Below are 9,031 nucleotides of genomic sequence, written 5' to 3' on the forward strand. Positions count from 1 at the left end.
CAGCCACGGACTGGGGGTCTAGGGGCCCGGTCGGAAAAGTGCCCCGAGGGGCCCGAAATTGCCTACCTCCCAGGGGCAAACACCTTTTTTTTTTCGTTAAAATAGGAATACGACGTAGGTTTTCAAAAAAAGAACTCATATAAGACCTTTAAAATCCACTCTTTAATGCTCAATAAGATGCCTGCGCAGCTCTTCGGAGCTTTTTGCATATCTGTTGACTATGTCGGTCATATCTAGTGTGTCAACTAGTTCACGCTCAACGGAAATTATCATGCAGAAGCGCAGTAAGTCTTCCTCCATACGGTTTCGTAGCCTGTTCTTAATGATCTTGAGCCGGCTGAAGCATCGTTCACAAGTCACCTGTACACAACAATCAAGTAATGCAGTGGTGAAGATAAAACGTTGAGGAGAAATACCGAAGAAATACCTTAAGCAGATAATTACCAACCTGTGTGCAAGGCAGAGTGAGCGCGACTTGGTATACCTTTGCCAACTCCTTGAATGCAGAACTGTACAGGCCATGTTTTCGCAAAATCCTATACGGGCACCGAAGACACCCCTTACACGCGGACTGCGAGCCGGTAGCGGTGCTGCTGCTGCTGGTGGTGTTAGCAGAACCAGTGAATCCGCTTTCAGCCTCTGACTCTGACGCCTCTGTTGCGTCTTCGCCGTCACTATCCTGCGTAACATGTAAAAGCAACGGAATTACTTCTAGTTAATAATTTAATCTCAGATAAGTACCGAAACGAAACGGGCAAACTCTAACCTGATAATCAAAATCCTCTGATTCCCTCTGAATAAAATCTGCCTGAATAGTCTTTTGTAGTGTCTCATAGCTCTGAGAAAATGCGAGAAGTTCCTGGATCACCACTGCACTTTCAGCACCAGCTAACTTACAGAGATGATCAAGAGCGCCACTAGGGACTCCGTTCTCTTTTATTTCAGCAAATCTCTGGGGACTCAAGAAACTGCATGACTTAAATAGAGTGAGAGATTCTTCGTTAAAGCGGTGACGCAGCTCCGACAGGCAGCGGTCCATTACTGGTAGAAGGGTGTGAACTTTCAGCATATGATTGGGTGAAGGTGCGTTTTCAGCCAGCTGCCGCATTTCATCAACTACAAAATAATTATTAAAAGGGGTGCATGTATAAGAAATAAGAAATAAGAAATATTGTAGTTAATTTAATTGTGTTTTTTTTTAAATTTACACTTACCAGCACGTTCGCCATGTCGCACGGGGACAACCGATACTCGTCTCGATCTCGAAGTCCCTGCCGAGGCTGTAGAAGTTGAGCTGGAGCTGCATCCAGTCTTCACTCGAGCGGTGACTGGCGAATAGTTTTTCAGGAAGTCAGAATCTTCGCTTAACTCTTCAAGTTCTTTATTACAGCTCTCAGCAAGGTGTGATGCTTTTTCAAGCACATTGTCCAGGGAGATGGAAGACACCGCAGGGATCAACCCGGTCACTAATCGGCCCGCTTGGACATGGTCAAGTTGAGGGCTCTGAAGGTAGTCCGAGACAGGCTGTGTCTTGTTAAAAATGTGGTGGTACAGCATTCCTACCGAGAGCGTTTCAAAAGAACACCATTTCTTGAGTTGGCCAGCATACTTTGATCTTGTTTTGCCGGGAATACTCGTGTCATTTGCTATTATCTCAAGAACTATTATGATAGTTGGTAGCAAAGACACTTCACCGTCTGCAAATATGCGCTTCAAACCCTTTGCTTTGGACCACCATCGTGTCTTGTTTTGTTTGACCAACATCCGTGTTCGGGCCATGAAAAGTTTACATGTGTTGTGTGTTGGTCCAAATATCAGTTCTCTTGTAGGACTCGGAAATAGTGGTGGCTGTTTCACGCATGAGGTCAAAAAAAGCAACTGATGGTAGGATACAATTGCAAGCCTTTTCGAGCGCAAGGTTTAGGACGTGTGAGTAACAATGTTGAAAAATACTATCCGGAACCATTTCCTTCAAGCGAGCTTGGAGACCAGTTTTGACTCCAGCCATATTGCCGGCACCATCAAACGAAAATCCCGTTAAGTTGCCCATGATAACGACGTCTGACAGAGTTTTGATAGCATGGTTGAGCATAGCTTCGCTACTGGTCGAAGTAAGTGCTGTTATGTCAATAAACCTCTCGACGGGGCCATTTTCATTGACATACCTAAGTACAGTTGCTATTTGCTCTTTCACAGAAATATCCTGACAGCCGTCCATAGAAAAACTAAACTTCCCACCGTTTTCTTCCACTTCTTCTCTAATTTTGTCCAGAACCATGCTTGTTATTATTTCAAGGATATTCACAAAGGTATTTTTACTCAGAAAGGTAATCAGTGAGCCCCTACCACGGCTCGTTGAGTGGGCATCGTGTCTTGCCTGGCTCATCCCTATCGCTTTATCGAGGTGGGCCTTAAGCACTGGGTCAAATATTGCCCGACTCTTAACCTCTTCGAGGAAGTTGCCATGATTACACGAAGAGTGGAGAGTATAAGCAGCCTCATTTTTATCACCACGAAATGCAATGCCTTGTTTTGCCAAAAAAAGGACAATGTTTATTATTCTGAGGACCACCTCCCTGTTGTCAGCCACTTGTTTTGCTCTTAGGGACAAACTTTTGGTGTTGAGCACCTGCAGCACCGACCGGCGTTCAGAAAAGTGTAAATACGCCTTGACTGCAGCCAAATGTTCAACACTTAATTCATGCTTTTCAATACTCTTATAGCAATGCCGTGCTTTCCACTTTGCATCGTCGCCCCAGCCAACTGTGGCGTAATGGCTTTTAGTATCCCCAAAAGCGTGGCACAACCAGCAGAAGAGTCGACGTCTGTTGGCACAATAGGACAGCCACATCCGTTTGTTCCCACCCGGCCCCTGCGTGTACACTCTTTCTTTGTCAAAGGGTAGTTTTATCTCCACTCCAGTTTTACTATCAGGCTGGATTGGATGTATAGCCATGAGCAGCTTTTTCTCATCATCGGAGAGTATGCTTCGGGTATCACTGTCACCAAAACTCGCAAACGGATTTTTTGTACTAATCTTGCCAGAAACAATTTCCGGGTCGTCTTCAACGTCACCGGCGTTCTCCACAGAACTGGGCTCGCCCACAACTAACTCAACAGAACACACAGAACTGGGTTCGGGGTCACCCAACTCTACAGAGCACACAGAACTGGGATCGGGCTCGGGTTCACCCAACTCTACAGAGCACACAGAACTGGGCTCGGGGGGGGTCATCCAACTCTTCAGAGCACACAGAACTAGGTGAAAATGGAGGTGACACAGGGGGAGCATTTGATGTCAAAGTCGGCGATAAGGCTACTGGCAGTGGCTGATCGTCGGCTGCGGCAGCACTAGGACTCGGCGAGCGGCGGCTCGTGCTCATGCTCATGTCTAAAGCACCGAAATCAGAAGTAGTTCTGACCGTACTGGCCAGTTCACTATCACTCTCAGTCTCTACCAGAGTAGGAGTAGGCGATGGCGATGAGAATATTTGAGGTGACGGAGACGGGGACGGGGTTGCTGAGGGAGAAAGAAAGGGAAGTTTTCTCTGCTTCGCGTCACTTCCCGCTTGAGCAAGACTTTCAGCATCTTTTTTCTTGCGTTTCGCCGACCCCGATTGGTGCTGGTACTTGCGACCTTTGCCTTTGCCTTTCCCTTCCATTACAAGCTCAAGCTCCCCACTTCTGTAAAATAACCGAAAAACTGTTCAGCGTTTAGCGTATGCGCCGTGCACCGTGCACCGCCTACTTCCCCTTTACTTAGGCCCCACTCCATCGACAAATAATTGCGAGGGAAGTGTAGAATATGTTGGCTTACCGCGAGGGTCGGGTCGTCAGGTGAAAGATTGAGGAGTGAGTGAGGTTAGGACGGCAGATGATGCGAAGCGTAGCGTAGCCGTAGCGCCACCAGGAGGAGCACGTAGCGCAGAGTCCGCCGGGCCGGGGTAGCGAGTAGCGGGCGGCGCGACAGGCAGTGGCAGTGCTGTAGCGTTAGTGTAGACCGTAGACGAGACAATGGGGAGGGGGTGTGGCTGGCGCTGGCAACGCAACGCGCTCCACCCGCAGCGGCGCAGCCAGCCGCCGGCCCGCCGCCCGCGCGCCCGCCAGCCGACAGGTCTCAACACGCCTTCCCTGGCACTAGCCTCCTCCGGGAGGTCCTCCGGGCCCCGGCCGCCTACCCCGAGCGTCGCGTCGCGTCGCAGCTGTGCGGCGCTCGACCGATGGCCAATGTTGGTGGTGAGGAGAGGCTGAGGGCTCAGACGACGACAAGTTCGCTCTCCACCCGGGCCCGGGGCCCGTGGCGGTAAGCTTTCTAGTCGTATTCCCCTACCCCCAACACGTGTACTAATTAATTACTGTATGTTTACAGGCTTCCCTTCCGTCATTAATGTGGCCGGAGGAGCTTTCGTCTTAACATTCACTGACATTCAGTCACATTCTGACAAGTAGGGCCTAAGTTATCTCCTGGGGGGGGGCCGTTGGGCCCCGTAGGGGCCCGCTGGGCCCCCAAGGGGGCCCGAAAAGATACCTTTTTGCCTGGGGCCCGGTCGGGTTTTCCCGACTAGCCCGACCGGGCCAGTCCGTGGCTGCTTGCGAGCAAGCGATGTCAGCTAGCACTCGGTGTTTTCCGTTCAACAGAATGTGCGTGGAGAAAAACAGACAGCACTTCTCGAGTTGACGGTAACTTATCTTTGTACGGTAGTCGAGGGAATGACCGTATGCCGAGGAAAAGTCGCTATCGACTGCGGCCGAAGGACCCCATGACGGAGACAAGCTGTTGGCTTCGGGCGTGACCTTGACGTTTGATTGTTGTGATGCGCCGCCGCCCTGTCGCCGCTGCTGCCTGCCGTGCCCTGCCAGCGCCTCGTGCGTACTGCAGCGCGCGCGCGCGGCCCGGCGGCGACGGCGGCGCACCTTCCCCCACCCCACCAGCATCAGTCGGCAACAATGGGCCCGCGGCCGGCGCGGCGTATGAGTACGTTTGTGCGTTACAGCCAGCTGCTGTCTTAGCTCCGGCACTCGACCAAATGCAGATAGTCTCGAGAATGTCTACCGAATCTCAACGTGCACCCTTCCCCCTCGCACTTTCCCTCACAACTGCGCTCGGCGCTGCTCGTTAGGCGGGTGGACGGACCGGCGGGTCGGTTCGCGTGACTTTCCTCATTTAAAAACTGCAAGAGGGATGGCCCTAGGTACATTTTCGATCATTTCAAACAAAAGAGCATGCAAAAACGATTATTTTCGTACCTTAAAATCGGTCCTTCAGACGCCTGGGTGTCTAAGCCTCCTGAATCTTTTCGCAAACCGAAAAAAAAAAAAACATAAAATTTTAGTTTTCTCGAGGATAGAGGCTACAAATGGCCTGACAGGTTCAAATGGACCTCGGAAATCGATTCCTTCCGTCAAAATACGTCTTGAAACACCCTGACCGCGTTTTTGAACCAATTTTGAGCGCTGCTAAAATTTAATTCCTAACTAAGCAAAAAAACAAAACAAAAAAAAAAACACTAAAATTGAAAGTTTGAGAGCTTTGCGCGACCTCTAAATCGATAGCTATCAGGCTCAATTTTTTTTTTTCAGAACTCAGGTGTAGGTCTTGTATCAGGAACTGAATGAGTATTTGGAGAAATCAAAAATATATTTTTTTATTGGCACCCTACCCTCGGGTCCGTCGAGCACAGCAGGGCTTCCCCCTCCAGAGCCTTCTCCTCCTCCGCGATCTGGATGCTACAATCGGCACAGTCGAAGAGACGTGTGAGTCATGCTTGGCACCCTGGGTGCGGCCATGCCCGGCATCGCTCCTCCCAGGCCACATCGTTTGGCCACGGCTTGGCCGCAGCAAAATGCACGGAATGCTAATGCTGCACCGGGTTCACGCCTCGCCCACCCGCGGCACCACCCGGAGTACTGTAAGCCATGCCCTGAAGTTGAGTCGCCGCCGCCCTCGCTCGACCTTTACCATTCCAGCGTCCGCTAACAAGTCCCAGCTGGCTGTCCGCCCACGTGTTGCCTCGTTTAGCGCGCCAAAAAAACGCCGCCGATCATCGTTGGGCATAAAACATTTTCGTTTTTTTTTTTTTTTTTTTTTTTTGTCAAGATGAACCCGAAACAATAGTTACCTCTGCACATTTCTCCCAAACCATCACCCCCGCCCTTCCTACTTACGTAAGTAAACACGTAAACCATTCCAAATATCCGCAACTCTGAAACTATAAATGTTGTATGCTCTTTAGTTTAATAACCATAGCAACTGAAAATTATTTCAGTTAACAAAAAATATATTATGTTTATAGAACTGTGTGTTTAAATGGTTGAATATAGATTAGTGAATAATTTTCATAGTAATTTCGTGTGAATTAAATGGTTGAAGTGCTGCTATGTGTAAATTAAAGTAGGGTATTCGTGTGTCAGTAGTATTTACGTTTTTAAAAGTTGCAGTTTTGCCGCCATATGTGCTGCGCTCTATCGGTGTTGAAGTAAAACTCGATCTGTGTGTATTGCGTTTTAGCTTCTACTACCCTACATAGAGGCTAGGAATAGTATGTAAATTTTAGATGTACGGAAGTATGAAAACATTAGAAGTGTAAATTATCTATGATCGTCTGAAAGAGTACCGTCATGTGTATGTGGAAATAGGTCAGAAAGAACTGAGAAGTCTTTATGTATGTGTATCTGGTGTATATGTGCAAATTTGACAGTCTCTTCATCTTAACTTATAGTTTAATGAAATGAACAAGTTTTGAGTACAGTACAGTATAGTTTCGATTAACATTAGAGCATTAGAGTTTAGGCTGCAAATGCAGAAATATTGAACATATGCAGAAATACCGTTCAAGTTAATTTTATCCAATCAGCAATTTTTAAGTGCAATGAAATTAAGTATTAATGGTGATTATTTTTATGTGACAACACTTTGTCAAAGGAAGTAATTATTGTGAAAATAATGCATACTTTAAGCGAAGGAGGAGTTACCGAGTCCTCTATTTTTCGCTCTATGTACTTTGCTACTCGTTCTCTATTTAGTGGATGCCTGTACAGCCTGAAACTGCTGCAGTCTATTAACTGGCCAAATGTTGACGTCAAAGTAAGTGGTAACTTTACTGCCACTCTGCAAATTGGCATGTCGAATTTTGAAAGTACGTAGAGAGCCATCAATCTCTGAATATAGATGTGTCCATGTCAGTGGGGCTTAGGTCCAGATTGAAGTGGACCTGTTAACAAAATTGTATGATTTAATTAACATGAAATAGCAGGGAGTTAAAGTGAAATAATGGAATATTAAGTTACCCGAATGAATTGCACACAAGGCTTATCCCTGCCCTGATTCAGAATTGTCTGTGTGGCGACGTTTCCAAAGGTGTAAATTAGATAGTTGTCAGTTTCGGTGGTTCTCCTTGTTATATCTTTTGTGAAATGGATATAAACATCTATGTCACTGAACTCTGTGGTCTTATCAGCCAGGTAAGCTGCATACCCTCCTGTTTAAATTAATATGTTAGCGTTTAATGTAAATTGAATAAATTGCATGTTTTATTCTTGGTTAGTGGAATATACCTGCGATGAAGAACTGGTGTGTCCTTCCGCAATCATTGCAGAGGTGTTTGTTGTAAAGTTTTATACAGGATTTAAGAAGCAAAGGAAACAGACGATGTCCTGTGAAGTCATGGGGCTTCCCTATGTTCAGTACCTTATTTTCCATTAATACGTCTTCTAGTTTTTTCTTAAGATCCCTTTCTGGTTCTGGATATAGTTTGCAATAGTTGATTTCTTCCATTATCTGTAGTTTGAAGAACAACACACGTTTAACTCAGGTCAGATAGAAGTAGGGGAACGCTTTCTGTATTGTTGTTTATTAACTGTGTTTGTATATTGGCGGTGATTTTAGTCAGTTGTACCAAATGAATGTTTTCTATTTTTGTTTGAAGTTATTGTGTTGTGCGATGCAAGTTACTGTGGTGAATTTAATTTCTGGAATGTAGTTGAAATCATTAGTAATGGTATGGTAAGATATGTTATCATGTTAAATTTTTATATATTGGTGGATATACCTGGTCGTCCTCCCCACCACTCTCCTCTGCCTCGCCGTCCTCCCCGCCACCCTCTTCTCCAGACTCCTCCGCCTCGCTCTCATCTTCCTCGTTCGTCATCTCGTTCTCGCTGGTGTCGCTGCTCGTGGGGTCGTCGACAGCCTCTTCATCCTCTGAATCAGACTCGATGCGTGAGCGGCCCTGGCCCCGCCCGTGCCTAGATCCGCGCCCAGGTCCGCGCCCAGCTCCACCGCCACGGTGGCGGCCACGGGGGCGGCCGCGGCCACGACCACGAGCGCCAGCAGCAGGGGGAAGGCCACGTCCACGCGGGGCAGCTGGAGGGCGGCCACGGCCTCTGCGGCCAAGTCCATGACGCTTCTTCCAGCTGTGGCGCCTCTGGCAGTACCTCTTCCTCGCCGACCTCGCGGAAGCCAGCCTTTATGAAGCAGTGCAGCACGGTCTCATTCTTGACTTCGTTTGGCGGAAGGGCGGGCCTGCTTGTTCCATAGTGAAACCATTTCAATCATCACGAGTACAGAATCCTGTAACAAACAAATAATAATAATTAACAACACAGAAAATATTAGTGCTATGACTAGGTTAGGGTGATTATTTAGACTACAACGACGGACAATACACGACAACGAATGAGGACAGGTAATAATAAAATAATAGTAGAGAATACTAAGAGAACCCGCGAAGACTTTAGGCCGAAAAACGAATAAAAAACTTGAAAACAATAACATTGGACATCAGTTCGCCGACCGGTCGCGAATTTCAACATTTCTCACAATGAAATCGGGTATGACGAGAAAAGGTGAACGCAGAAATTCAATCAGTACGGTCCATTAGTAAATTTAGTGCCCTGACATTCACCATAACTTACCTTATACGTCCGAAAGGATAGAAAAGTCCAGCGGGCCTCAGCGGGCCTCAGCGGGCCTCAGCGGGCCTCAGCGGGCCTCAGCGGGCCTCAGCGGGCCTCAGCGGGCCTCAGCGGGCCT

General features: G+C 47.6%; 2 protein-coding genes across 2 annotated transcripts; both read right to left on the reverse strand.

The window, feature by feature from the left end:
* Positions 1-125: 125 nt before the first annotated feature.
* Positions 126-1,557, reverse strand: LOC127751082 (uncharacterized). Its single transcript, XM_052274076.1, has 4 exons — positions 1,215-1,557; positions 767-1,116; positions 449-679; positions 126-360 (listed from the first exon to the last, which is right to left on the reverse strand). Exons 1-4 carry the CDS (start codon positions 1,555-1,557, stop codon positions 163-165), a joined length of 1,122 nt encoding a protein of 373 aa, XP_052130036.1. The 3' UTR covers positions 126-162.
* Positions 1,558-1,786: 229 nt separating this feature from the next.
* On the reverse strand, positions 1,787-3,235 carry LOC127751083 (uncharacterized). Its single transcript, XM_052274077.1, has one exon. The coding sequence runs from the start codon at positions 3,233-3,235 to the stop codon at positions 1,787-1,789; it is 1,449 nt and encodes a 482-aa protein (XP_052130037.1).
* Between the last annotated feature and the right edge of the window lie 5,796 nt (positions 3,236-9,031).

Source organism: Frankliniella occidentalis, unplaced genomic scaffold (assembly GCF_000697945.3).
Source record: "Frankliniella occidentalis isolate FOCC.00 unplaced genomic scaffold, Focc_3.1 Scaffold333, whole genome shotgun sequence".
Lineage (NCBI taxonomy): Eukaryota > Metazoa > Arthropoda > Insecta > Thysanoptera > Thripidae > Frankliniella > Frankliniella occidentalis.